The following is a 14,621-nucleotide window of genomic DNA, read 5'->3' as shown; positions in this document are numbered from 1 at the left end:
AAATAAAATATAACCAAACCCACAATGGAGAACAAGCCACTTAAGTAACTAAGCTACTAGTAGAATACAAAGCTTCTGTAATTTGTTAACTTTATCTTCGTTTCATTTCCAACACTTACTTGAATGATTGCGCTAAAGCCCTTTGAGGGTCCTCTGACAGCAAACTGCCCCAGGAAAGATTTGCCCCTGGGAAAGTCTGCACTGTGTGAAGAGACAGACAGTAAAAAAGACTGAATAGAGGGCCAGGAAAGTTTGCTAGGGGGGGAAAAATGTCAGCATTCGCTAGACTCTGCTATGAAGAAGCCTGCAGGAAGAGTATCGTCTACCACCAGTATGTTTTCACATCAGCCCATAGGGGTGATGAGAGAATTTAATATTTAAACACAAGGCAGTGATCTCTGTGTTTAAAAGTTAGATGCTCAGTATAGCTCCCTCTGGAATTCTACTGCAGTTTTCCATTTCTCAAGCACGTCTCTCTACGTAAAAAGTCATTGTAACTTGGGCTAATTTTAGAACACCTCACACTATTTTTTTATTAGATCTCATTGAAAAATAAGAAATTCTTCTCAGGGGAGCAATTCAGTGGAATGAGATTTATCTTGAGGTAAGGAAAGGATGAGGAAAACAGGAAGTCAGATGAGAGAATGAGAAAATAACAAGGAATCGGAACAAGAAAAATGGGAAGGAAGAAAGGAATGAGGAAGCAGAAGTAGGATTCAGATTGATCACAAGGCATTAGTTGCCTCCAGTCTTAATCTTTTCTTTGTGTAATGAACCTAGTTAAAAGGTTTGAACAAATTGTGGAAGGTATACTGAGGCTCTGATGCTGCAAAGTACTTTAAGCATGTTAGTAGTCTCACTGAAGTCAGTGAGGCTACTCATGTGGTTGAAGTTAGACACTTTACTCTTGGGGAATTCTGCGCCACTGCACAATGCAGAATTTGCACAGAATTAATGTTCTCCGCAGAATTTCATGTTTCTCTTGCAGAACTGGGGCTAGAGCTGCCAGCCACCAGTAGGTGGCTGCTGTACTCTTGAAGAGTCTGGCTCTCCAGCACACAGTGAGCGGATCACCCAGCCTGGCGGGGATGGAGGCTCTGCATACTCTGGCTGCTCGGCTTGATCCTCATCTGTCCAGAGATGGGAGAGGGCCGAGGAGACCCAGCTCTGGCAAGGGTGAGGAAGGGAGGGCTCTGCTGTGTCCCCTGGAGGGACAGTAAAGAAGCTGGAGGGAGGTAACGGCTCTGGGCGGAGGAAGGTACAGGTGTCTGGACCAGGGGTGCACCACGGCTAGGCGTTGGGGAAAGAGGGGTGCAGGTGTTTGGGCTTTGGGGGGACCCACACAGCACTCTCCAGTATCCCCCAACTGGAACTGGGTTATCACAGGGGTTTCTTTAACTCTCTACTCCTTGGGGAATCTTTTTTTTTTGTTTGCATTGTTGACATATTCATTTAAAATAAATTACCCAAATAATTGAAACGGGAGTGATTATATTGTGTTATTTTGACAAATCAAATACGCAGAATTTTAAAATATTGTGCGCAGACTTTTTAGGCATAGAATTCCTGCAGGAGTAGCCACTTGCTTACTTACATCACTAAATCATGGCCTATTTGCTTAAATCATTTGCTTTCAACGTACCACAAACTGTTCCTTACTTACCATAATAATAATCATATTTAGCTCTTACATAGATAAAACAATACGTCCTACAAACCTGGTAGGCAAAACAGGTTGTTCTGATTTTCCCATTTATCACCTTTTGTTGTGTTATCCTAGTTTGACAGATCTGGAACAGTGTTGGGAATGGGAGCTGGAAAGCATGCCAGAGGTACAACTCAGGCACCAATGTCTTTATCATACTGTGGTTTCTTGATCTTTCCTGTCCTCAGGTTTATTTATTTATAATAAGTGTTTTTCAGTACTGAACTGTTTTCAATAACAGTTACAAATAAAAAGTACTAAAGATGAATTGATAACAAGAAAATATAAAGCAGGTGGAAGTCTGGGCTGGTTTGAGTAGCTGAACTGATGGCTGAAAATTTTTAGCTCCATATAAAGTACAGACTGGATCAAATATTTATCTGCCACGCAACTGGAGAACAATTTCGTACATTGGCTACTTTCTGTCAAAACACAAGGATATATTTCTACTGAAATCCAGTTGAACCTCAGTACCACATGAGTAAAGACTATTTGCATGAGAAGGAGCTGGCAGTTTCAGTTCCTTACTCAGGCAGAACTGAAGTGACGGGGTAAGTAAGGAGTGCTGGATATGGCCCTTTGAAAAGCACAAGACTTACACACTACAGATGAACTCAGTTATGAACACTGCAAACTTAGGGGCAGAGTGATTAATGAATAGGTAACCCAGTACATCAGCTCTTTCCATGGTCTGGGGAAAGTGGTTGCAATGCCGCTGCATTTTGTATAAGCAGCACTGAGAATTTATCCTTTTAAAGCACTTAAAAGTGATCTGCAAAAGAGAAAAGAAACGGCAACTGAAGAGTTTAGGTTCTCTATATCCCCCAGACAAAAAGTTTTTTTCTTTTAAATATCAGAAATGCCATGTATGGTCTTCCCTGGTTTGTGAGGTCTCTCCCCGAGTAAAGGCCTGATCCAATAGCCACTGAACCCAATGGAAGAACTTCCATTGGGTTCAGTGGGCTCTCAATCAGCCCTAATTGAGGAAGCAGGGATGTTGCATCTTTAACAAAGATACCTTTCTCCCTTTATTAGACATTATGGTTTTATAGGTGAAAATACAAAAAACGGTTTTAAACAGTGACTAAAAACCCCTTCCCCTCTCAACTGTTAAAGTTTTAGCCTCATCTCCTGCAATGTTGTAATCCGCTGGTTCTCAAGCCATCCATAGAGCTCCACTGTTTCCAAGAACTGGATTTCTTATGTGAAAAGCAAAATAATTTTTTAAAAATAAAACCTTTCAGGCCTTCTTCATACTTTATAAAGAAGTTAACAAAAAAGGGTGAGTGGATTTCCCACAAACCCACTTTGTTTCACCTTTAACAAAATGATAAGCTCTGGGCTATGAGAAACTTTTTCTCCAAATCATAATGTTGTGACCAAGAAGTCAGGAGACTGAAAAAGGAGGTAAGCAAATGAAGCTGATGTTGGGTCACAATTTTGCTTGTTCTCAAACCATTTTTAGTGGTTTTAAGTCTTGACAGTTCAAATGAATGTGAAATTAAGTACTTGCTCACTGTCACAAAACAAACAGGCAGTTCTACCCTGAGGAGGTGGAGGAGCAGAAAGAATTTTGCTGTGGGAAGATAAAGCATATCATTATTAAACAAGATGATCAGAAAATTGAATACAGCAATGCATAAGGCCCCTGTGGAAATGTACAGTAAAATACAGAGTAGGCAGAGAAGAGAAAATTGCCAAAGCCGTAAAAGAAATCAGCTGCTTTCTCTCGAATACGTTTCAATTTTACTTGAATCCTTTTTCATTGGATTCAGAAAGCTGTGGAAAGTTGTTTTCCTTCTTACCATTTTAGAGTCAAGATTATCAGCATCCTGAGGGTGGAATACGGTCATTAGAGCTTCTGTGCTAACAGTTGTGCTGCTGCCTTTCTGACCTGCCATTAACGGTCCTTCATAATAATCCACCAGATTGTCAGAGTTAGAAGTAGTGGCAACCTGCAGAATGCATTAACAGCTGTCAGAGGTGCTTAAAAAGTCCTGCAAGAAACTGCACTGAAAACAGTTGACGTTTCATCCGCAAGCACCACTTGTTATGCACCTTTCAAAATTACAATAGTCTTCAGATGCATTGTTGTTATTATTTAAACTTTAAACAGCATTAACAAATCTGCCTGGAATCTTACAGAGCAAATAAGATCTGAAGTGGTCCATGATCTGTAGAGCTTCCTATTTACATTTAAGCGGCAGCACTTGGAAAAAAAAAAAACACATTTCTTTATTGCCACAGCAAGATATTTATTCATACGTTAACGAAAACGATAGCTGCAAAAAAGATGAGGGCCTGATCCAACTCCACTGAAATGAAAAGAAAGACTCCAATTGATTTAAATGGGAGCTGGATCAGGGCCATGGACAGAAACTGTCAAGTATTGTACTGGCAGTTAAATGAACTGTGTGCTCTCCTACCACTGGATACTACTAACAGGATTTCAGAAGCAAGGTTTGGAGCTTAGTGGGTGAGAAATATTCTACTTCAAAATCTATAAGCAAAACAAAGTAAAATGCCAAAATGTACTGAGTTCAGCAGCTTTGCCGTTCGACATGTTCCCTTCCGCATGCATACGGAGCCAATTATCTTTTTCCACCCTAAAAGCACAGCTAAGGAGGAAAATAGACAAACTGATTATTAGTCAAGTAATGTAGACAAAGGCATGTAACTGGGCATATGTGGCCACTCCAAAGATGAATGCTTTTGAGAAGGCATAGCTCAGCACCCAAACATCACAGAACTGTGCTGCACTCCTAGCTAGGGAGCATTTCTGTTCAGGTTAAACCATTTTTCCCCCTTGTTGTTCACCCCAGCTTCTAACCCTCAAGAATGGAACCTTGAGGATGAGCCTTCCATAACGCATGGTTTTTCTGTGCTGAACCACCGTACACCCTGCATAAGCTCACAGATACTATTTCACAGGTTATTCCAACCGACTCTGCTCCTCTACTATCGATGTTATAAACTACTAGAGCTGACTGCATCAGAGATGGAGGCCCATCTGAACTGTGAGGAAAGTTCTTAACTCCACCCAGCTGCTATACTGTCAGAATATTAGGTTTAGAACTAAAGTTATAGGAAACCACTGGGATAACAGCAAATATCTGCTCAACTCTGGCTCATGTTCCTGTATCCAGGGGAGTATCTGGCAGCATGCCCCTCTGGAAAGGGAAGGAAACCATCCTTACTGTCCAAAAGTGTGTGTTGGAAATGAAAAATGATACATAATCTCCTGAACAGCTGAAGTACCAAATCCTGGTTGCCGTGCTCACATATGCATGCTCGTCGATAGGAGGACTCAGAAGAGTAAATGTGTTGTCTCTAATTGGTAAAAGCATAAAGCTTTGCCAGGGTCTACATTTGAGACTTTATATGGTCAGTGATAGAGCAAGCAGAATTACCCAGCATTTTTCATTTGTACTCCTCTCCAACACACATTCAGTTAAGCCAAGGTAGGACTGTCCTGTCGGAAAGTCATGTCACCCCAAAACTAGGATACGGCAAGGTTAAAGCCTAGCAGACCATGTTCTGTATTTGGCGTCAGACAAAGCAGATGATTACCGATGAAGGGGTTTTAGGAGTTAGCTTACTAAAAGTCAAAAGACAGAAGTCCCATCAATTTCAATGAGAGCAAAGCCCTAAATGCAGAACCCTAGAGGGAAAGTATGCAGAAGCACTATTAAAAATTGCAAGTTCCACATATCTGTTCTGAGGGATACATTCTGAAACTGAAAAGCCTCATACACGACACTATTTGCACAGATCTGTCCACATCTAATAACAGCCTCACAATCATCCTGTAAACATTATGAGCCACCTGGTTAAGTTTACGCAGCTCCACTGACTTCACACTTGATTTTACACCAGGTGGTGTTTTTTGGTTTCTCACGGGAGAGATTATGAAGGGCTTTTTTATTTTTTAACCAAAAAGTCTGACTGTTTGCATTGAAGGAAATGGATCTTAAGTATTTCTATGGTCCCTCTCACCGTAGTATCTGAGCACCTCATAATCTTTAATGTATTTATCCTCACATCTATCCCAGGAAATAGGGAAGTGCTATTATCCCCATTTTACAGATAAGGAACTAAGACAGAGAGACTAAGTGATTTGCGAAAGTGGTAGAATAGAAAATTAAACGTGGGTCTCTCGAGTCACAGGCTAATCCCCTAAACACAGTACCATCCTTACTGTTCCATTTGGTCTTCTCAAAAAGCAGCTATGATAGGTTTGGGAAGGAATACCTCAAATTCCCTGTGATGGGATTTCTGTTTTTTAACTACATCTAACACAGCTCAGTCCTGTTGGACTCAGAAACAGGAAGTCTATCAGGTTTATTTATTTATTGCTCACCAATCCCAAACCTGATCTCAAACCAGAAAACCTTCCCAGGAGGAAAAATTCCCTCTTTCCTCTTCCCCTTCCCCTATGAATGCAAAGTCACCATGAAAAGCACATTTATTAGTATGTGTGAACAGTCTGTGTGTCCAGAGAAGCACCCAGCTCACATTTTTGTTCAGTCCTGATGTGTGCCAAGCATTACTTCCTTGAAGCACTACACGAGTTTGAATGATAGGGTAAGTCACTCTTTTGCTATGGGCTGATAAGCTCTGACATGTGCTTATAACTTCCCCTTTGTTATGCATTCAGCACAAACTGTACAGTAGATGAGGCACAGAATGAAGTCTTGCTCAACATCAGACTGCCCCATTGCTATGCAGTGCCCTTTCTCAGAATCTCCCAGAATTCCTGCCAGCTGAAGCAGTGAGAGTCCCAAAGAAACACTTCAACTGGAATTGGGCCCAATATATGCAAATGAGATCCACCTTTTCAGATTTCAGTATTAGAGTTAGCTGTGCTGTTACCTCCGTACTTGCAGTGTGATGAGGACTTGAAGTTGTACCACTTCTGATCCTGAGCTTTGCTACCAGGTGTTCAAAATCCTTAACCTCAGTAAAACGAAAAGCTCTTTTTCCTTTAGTACTAATGCTGATTCCTTTGTTAGCTGGATCAGCCTTCTCCACTGCTATGACCTGAAGAGGCAAGGACACAGGAATTAGTAATCTCATCTTCCTACCCAATTTTGTCAGCTTGGCTTGCAAAAAAGAAATTCTATTGAGAGTGCATGTGACACATACTGGAAGCTATCTGCATTATTCTTATGAATATTAAGTGTGACGTGGATTCACTATTCAATTTTGTATAGCTGCCTGCCTGAATGCATGGAGTTGAACTGAAGCAGGCTGTAAAGAGAGGTTGTTAAACAGAGCAGGAGAGACAAAACAAAGACACAAATAAGGCAGCCTTAGTTGTACAGCTTCAAAGGAGCTAAGATAACAATGGCTGGGACATCAGTTGGGGAAGAAGCTGCCTAGCTGGCACCATCCTTTCCACCTTTCCTAGGCTGAGCCTAAGATCAAAGAGTAGACACTAAACCCCTATATAGAGGCTAGGCTGCAGAAAAGGAAGGGAGGCTCCCCAGGGTATGTCAATGAAAAAGCTGACAGGCTGGGAAGACTCACTCAGAGACAGAAGGAGCCAGCTGCAAGCGGGCAGGGTGTTTCTCTTGACTTAGAGATGGGGAAAAAGCTGGACTCATGGATAGAGAGGTTAAGCTTAGGTAAGAAAATATGCATGTAGGTCTCTTTTTGTTTTATTCCTTGGCTCCAAGGGCTTTGTATCTTTGGGTGAAAGAATAAACAATGCTTTGTTTTGGAGAAACTGTTTGAGTCACTTTAATCAGCTGCTGTCAGAGGCTCCCAAAGGGAAACTCCTCCCAGTTGGACCTACTGAGTCATAGTTGATACCCAAGGGACTATAACCCAGGTCCTGTTCAAGAGTGGGCAAATTGTGGAATTCCAGCCTGTGGAGATGCACTCAGTGAGACCCCAAAAAGGGACAACAGTGCAATGAGCCTGGTAACCATGACAGCATGCACATACAGACAAACATGTGAGCAGCATGGAGCGCAGTGGACCATTGTATAAGCAGAATTAACCACACAGACAATTTAAACTATAATTGCACAAAATGGGCTGTTGCTATTCTGGCACAAGACAATGGACTGACATGTTATCCCCATAAAACCCAAACTTCATTATAGGACAGATTTTTTTTTTAGAAAAATTAACATATTGGTGCTAAACGCTTTCCAAAATCTGGCCTCAAGTGCCTGCTGAAACGGGTGCATCTTACACAGTTTTCCGAAAGAAGCCAGACTCTGGCTCCTGCAAATAATCACGTGAAGCAGAATTCATGGGAAGGATACTCCACTGAGAATACCCTCCTAGACACATCTGTCACAGGAAATGACAGCTGAAGCTGATCTTAATTGCGATGATGGGATAGTTAGGATTTATAGTGGTAAATACATTTTAATAATATAGTACTTTTCAGGAAATAATAAATTAGTAACATGACTGTGAACTGCTAGACTGACTACTGTTGCTGCTGCCTTCTGACCAGCATAGGTGAAGGATGAAAACCAGCTGACGTGAAACAATTCTACAAGGGCCTAACAACTCCTAAGAGAGCATTTGGAATTAAGAAGTCAGCTCCTTTAATTCAACCTGTTATGCTTTGTTATTACAGTTTGCAACAGCCTCTGTTTGCAAGACTGCAAACAGAAAAATCACATGAACTGCAATATCTAAGCAGCGTGTGCCAAATATATTCCTGTTGTATGCCCACTGAAGTCAACTGAGTTGCATGAGAAATTAATTTGGACCTTTATTATATTATGGCTTTTAATACTTTCAAACACTCAGTTCAAGTGAAGAAGAAATTTGCCTAGGTAATAATGCATGCTCTAATAGCACACAGCAGAGCAGATTTTCAGCTGGAGTAAACTGATATAGCTCCATTGACTTCACGTAGCTATGACAATTCACACCACATGAAGATCTGTCCCAGCATGTCTAGTAAGCTGCATGCATGTATAGCACACATGCATGCATGAAGAGTATACAAAAGTATTAATCGATATCTTGGTAATTTCCAGTGTATCTATTTCATGAACATATCTGGGACTAGTCAGAGACAGACAATGTTAAAGAGATTGATATAAGCTCAGTCCACAGAATACATGCCGCATGGAAGGTATAGGGTAATCTTCCCATGCACTTCTCCACAAATGCGTCATCTCTGTCCTAGACCCTTCAAAGCTAGGCTGTAACACAGGGCTAGTCTACACCGGCAATGCTAAAGCACTGCCGTGCCAGAGCTTTAACGTGTCTTGTGTGGTCACAGCGCAGTGCTGGGCGAGAGCTACGAGTGCTGGGAGCTTGGCCCCCGGTGCTGGTGCACTGTCTACACTGGCGCTTTACAGCGCTGAAACTTACTGCACTTGGGGGGCGGGAGTGGTTCACACCCCTGAGCGAGAAAGTTGCAGCGCTGTAAACTGCCAGTGTAGACAATCCCACAGTCTCTATTACCTTATGATCCTTAGTCTGTCTGTTAAGGACACCAATTGTAATGGTGAACTGACATTTGTCCACTAAGGACCAGACACTATCAAACTCATTTCACATAAGCCTCTGAACAGTTGGTACTCATTAATCACTGTCCACAGTGATTTAAGCTGGTGACCTACAGGCGAAAGACTCCAGAATCCATAACCAATCACTCCAAAATATTTAGCCCCTCCAATTCTTTGCTTTTGACCATAAGCCTCAGGCTACGAAGACAGACTCCCAGTTTAAGTACAAGTTGTGAGACTTGTGCAAGCTGAGACACTAAAAGTTCCTCTGCTCACCCAGAAAGAACAGAGGATAAAAAAAGAGAGGGACTTGAAGGTTTTCTTTGAGCTGAAAAGTGAAAGGAGTTCTGCACGCAGTGGGATTTAGCTTAATACAGCTGGCACCAGGAAAAAATGACATCATATAAATTGAATAAAAATAGATTCAATTTTCTAATGAGAAACTTGACTAAAAGAAAAGTAAATTGCTAATTACTTTAATCTATACAAATTATAAAACTTTCAGTGTAACTGGCTCTGAAAAATATGCAATTTGCAATACCTCTCTTAGGGGAATGATTATGCTGCAGAGACTGCCATCCTGGCTAGCAAAGCAGATGTAGTTCTCTGAAATGCACATTTTTCCCAGTGTGTTGAAGTGGTAGAAAGGTACCCATAAGAAGCATTCATGCACTTCCTTCAGGGTCTCTTCTTTGGGTAGCCTGAAGAATGCACTAAACTGCTCACTGTGGGCTCTGTTCTCCAGGCCTCTAATGGATAAAAAAAGGGAGGCAGAGAAGGAAAACCAAAGTTATTTTAATATCACTTTACCTTTATTAAAACTGAGTTGTGTTGGGATGGGACTATATTAAAACTTTATATCCCACATTCTCAAATACATTACAGGCTCAATCCTGGAAGGCACTAAACGAGGTTCTGAACACAATCAATTCCCAAGGGAGTTGACAGTGCTCACACCCTATTTTAGCAAAGTAATTAAGCACATGCTTAAAACACATGCTGAAGTCTAGTTTCAAGTAGTGTGGATTCCACAGCTTTCAGTGGAGGGATTTCCAAGAGTCCAATACATTTCAGTGTTAGCATCATTCTTTTTTCCTCTTAATTTCATTTTATTACTCCTAGTTGTTATACGTTGTGCCCTAAATAACAAATCCCCCTCTTTAGTTGTTCATCACAACACATATCAGGGGTGGCCAAACAGTGGCTTGCGAGCCACATGCAGTTCTTTTACCGTTGAAGTGTAAACAACTTGGAGTAATAAAAGGAAATTAAGAGAAAGAAAAATTATACTAACACTGAAATGTATTGGACTTCTGGAAATCCCTCCACTGAAAGCTGTGGAAGCCACTCTACTTGAAAAGAGACTTGAGAAAGCACTTCCAAATACGCTACATGGACCAAGCCTCTACTGGCCCAGGAGACAGACTTTAACCCAATGGATATTTTAGATCTGACATTTCATGTTACCCAAAGCAATTCAATAGTAAGAAAACCAGTCACCAGCCTCCAACACATGGTTGCTTATATCACCACTGCCAATGACATCTGGCTCATGCATTTGTTATCCAATTAACATATGCCGAAAAAATTGTTTGTTGCTCTTCCCCCTCCTTTCCATTCTTTCATCAGCAAGCTACTCTTCAGTGACATCACATCATCATTTCTTGTTTTTTATCCCCACTTGCTGCTAAGACACTACATTTTTTAAAATGAATTTTGCTGTAATGTTTTTCACAAAATATTTCAGAACCTTGAATACAATTATTATCTAGAAAATGTAACCTCTCCAGAGATCTTATTTATACAGGACATAAACAAATGTAAATCCGGGGCTGTAAACCCACTGATGAAATCACTTTAAAGCAGAGAATAAAGCAATACGATTTTCCTCCCTTTTTCTATATTAATGTATTAAATGGTTCTCTCTTAAGGAACCTATCAAGAAACCTATTAATTATTATTATTATTAAACAGCTTTGGTTGTATGACAGTACTGAATAATGCTTTCTGCATTTTTCCTGTTCCAAATGTGCCCTCTGTTTTCTGTGTAAAAATAATAAAAGGTACAGATTTAAAGCCTTGAATTACAATTAATTCTGGTCTATAAATTGTGAAAGGATTTTATAAACCTAGGCCATGAAAACCAACTTGTCAGCTTTAATGATTCGTTAAAATACACTCAGAGAAACTAAGCTTTACCATAGAAGAGCCTCTGAAAACGAAAAACATGCAAATATGCTATATAATAATGCACACTTGGGGCTATTATTTCAGTTACAGCTGTACAAATCCAGAGCAATTCCACTGCCTTTTGTGTGGATGCTCCAGATTTACACTTGTATATCTGAGATCAAAATCTGGCTCTCTAGACTTAAGCCTGCATCGGATCTGACAAAAGTGAATGAGAAGACCAAGTTCAGAGAACTTTCCTACAGAATTTACAGTGAAGGCAACAAGCTCCTGCATTTAGTGTACATTCCCTGTTTGAGTAAATGTCATGTAGTGTTCAGTTTTGTTTTAAAGAAGGAGAACCCTGTGCTATTAGCACAGGTTTGGTCAATTTGTGCCTTGATGCTTATTCTGAATGGTGTTTTTGTGAATCTGATTAGCCACGAAGAATTTGAAACAAGATGAGATACCCACACAAGTATTTGTGAATAAAGCTGATATTATTTCTTATAGATTATATTCATGTGATTTCTTCCGATAACTATCAGTAAATTATAACACCCTGCATTACCCAACGTCTAACAGGACACTTGGGTAAAAGACACAAATGTTAGCAAAGCTGTTATTGTAAGCTCCTTCAGACAAGGACTGTCTCTTCCTGTGCCTGGAACTCTACTGAGCACACAGCTGACATTCTACAAACAATAAATTACCTCTTGGTGATTTGCAGAGGATCATGGAGGACTAGGTCACTTTCAAATGTCTCTTTGTCAAAAAGTCTCCTTACTGCGTAGTTTGCCAGCTGCTCCATAAGAAGGAACGTTTCATTAATGTGCAAAAACATGGAAAAGTAGCGATCCTCCCCACGGGAGCACACATGAATACTCTCTGTCAGGATCACATTGGAGGTCTTTTCAAGTTTTGAGATTTCATCCCAGGAGATAACGAGTTTTACTGAAAATATGAGTATAAGCAGGTGTGAGTAACTTCTCACTGCTCGTTAGTCGCCTACACTTTTTCCTTAACACGAAGGGAACAAGCAGTCAACAGCTTTGATAAAATGCAATTAAACAGCACAGTGAAACCACTATTGAGTAGGAAGGTCTAACATAGCTGAAAGCATTAGAGTGAGCCACTGAATAGCCTTTATTGCATGTTTCTCAGAAAAAAGAAACTTCTGTGTATTTCAATAAGGGCCAAACTGTAATAATCCTTTCTCCTATAGAGTAGTACCTTATTCCACACCTACTCCATTAGCTTAAGTGGAACTACTTGTGAAGTACGGTACTATTTAAAATGGGTTCTATAATCTTGCCTGATGTAGTTGCTTTCTCTGTTTTATAGCCCAATCCTTCCATGTGCTGAATGCACTCAACTGCCATTGACTGCAATGGGAGTTGAGGGTGCTCAGCTCCTTGTAAGACTGGGCCCTCAGTCATTTGTTCTCCTTCAAAAATGAGCGTACAGAAACACGAACCACTGCTATTCCACAAGTACAAGAAAATTACAGGTTATCTTCAGAGTTACAGGAAGCTTGCCAGGTAAAATTTCACCGTTAGAAATACATCAAAAAAGTGCCAGATATGTTAGTACTACATTACACTTTCTGTTCTTTGTTCCAGTGCAAACCTGCAAATGGCTAAATGAACTATATCATCATGCAGGCTGCTCTGTTTTAATAGTGCATTTAAAATAAAGCTTCGTAAAGCAAGCAGACCATTTATATCTAAGGGGCCTGTGTCTTTCTGATGTACTGCTGTGCCTCCTATTAGCAATCATGAATACTACATGCATGTACTGGCAGGAAAATATATAAATGCTTGTAAGTCTATGCAACTTTCTTCATATTTTCTAGCTTTCAATCACAGAGTTATTACTCACATAAATGCATACTTTTAAATGAGCAATCAAAATGACTTTACACACACAAAGAATGTGTGAAAATATCAGCAATGTATAATGCCTCGATTTGGGAAGATTATTTTTGTTTTAAATTTGTACATGCGACAGGAATTGAACCAGGAGCCTCAAGAGTTGAAAGCATGAATCTCTACAGCATGAGTTAAAGACCCAGGATTTTCAGCTAAGAGCTGTACCAGACCTATAGTCTCTGTGAATCCAGGACAGAGAAAGACAAGTAGCACACACTAGTGGGTTACACATGTACATGCAAATAAAATATTTATAAATAACATATTCCAAATGATTATTTTGATTGCTAATTTTTTCTACACTCTGTTTTTATTTGATGCTCATGCTCCAAAATAACTAAGTTTCATTCTCAAAGGATTATGGGTGTGACATATTACTTCAAACTTGAAAAATATAAAACAAAATGGTGATGAGTGACTGGGCCAACTTACTTTCTGCTCCCAGCAAAAATGAGTAAAAACTAAGAAAGTTGGTACTAAGATAAAGCCATCCCTGACAGGGCACTCGCCCCCTCCAGTAGCTGCAGGAGTAATAGGTCACCAACTTCTCCTGCTCTGCTAATCCAAAGCACTTTTCAAACTTCAGAATAGCTTCACGAAACTTCTCAGGATCTTCTTCTTTTATGAAAGAACCTTTCCCTTCTTCAGCAATCAATCCCTAAAAGCAAAAAAACAAAAAATGATTAAATTAAATTATATATAATTTATATATATAAAATATATATATTATAATTTAATCATTTTTGTTTGTATATATATAAAAACCATGCAACATATTTTGTGCTGCCATATGTCAGGGAAAGAATGGTCTTGTGACCAGAGCACAGGACTGAGAGTCAAGAGGCCTAAGTCTATTTCAGACCCTTCTACAGACTTCCTGTATGACCGTGGTTAAGACACTTACCTTCAGTTTCCCCGTCTATAAAATGGGAATAATGAGGTTTCCTTACCCCATTAGGGGTGTTGTGAAGCTACATTCATAGGTATTTGTAATGTGCTTTGTCATCCTTTAATGGAAAGTGCTATAAAAAAAGCTAAGTACTGTTACTAGAAGGTCACACACTCCATTGCTTCTGAAGGCCGAGCTCATTGCACACACCAGGGGCTCACTGCATTCTTTCATTACCCACCTCCCCCACAAGCTCCCTGTGTGCCACCCTTCTATCCCCCTCTATTTCAGGGACTCTCTGCAAGCCACCCCTCAGGTCACCCCCATTCGCCACTTACCTGCTCATGCCAAAGTCTCTGTGTGACAGCACATTTCCCCCTTGTACCACTATCCCCATTTCTCTCCCAATCCCAGGGACTCTCTGTGCCCCCACTCCAGGAGCT

The 14,621-nt window shown here is 40.4% G+C and overlaps 1 protein-coding gene across 2 annotated transcripts in view; it reads right to left on the bottom strand.

Moving 5' to 3' along the window:
- The window catches only part of TBC1D8B (TBC1 domain family member 8B), a 70,845-nt gene that overhangs the window by 30,849 nt on the left and 25,375 nt on the right, over nt 1–14,621 (bottom strand). For both annotated transcript variants that reach the window (XM_077825788.1, XM_077825789.1), the window contains exons 4-8: nt 13,722–13,947; nt 12,072–12,312; nt 9,731–9,938; nt 6,578–6,745; nt 3,511–3,660 (exon numbers count right to left, since the gene is read on the bottom strand). In XM_077825788.1, the coding sequence (XP_077681914.1) occupies nt 3,511–3,660; nt 6,578–6,745; nt 9,731–9,938; nt 12,072–12,312; nt 13,722–13,947 (993 nt within the window). The remainder of the gene's footprint in view (nt 1–3,510; nt 3,661–6,577; nt 6,746–9,730; nt 9,939–12,071; nt 12,313–13,721; nt 13,948–14,621) is intronic.

Source organism: Eretmochelys imbricata, chromosome 9, assembly GCF_965152235.1.
Source record: "Eretmochelys imbricata isolate rEreImb1 chromosome 9, rEreImb1.hap1, whole genome shotgun sequence".
Lineage (NCBI taxonomy): Eukaryota > Metazoa > Chordata > Testudines > Cheloniidae > Eretmochelys > Eretmochelys imbricata.
Note: the sequence above shows the minus strand (reverse complement) of the source record. Positions and strands in the feature narration are given on the sequence as shown.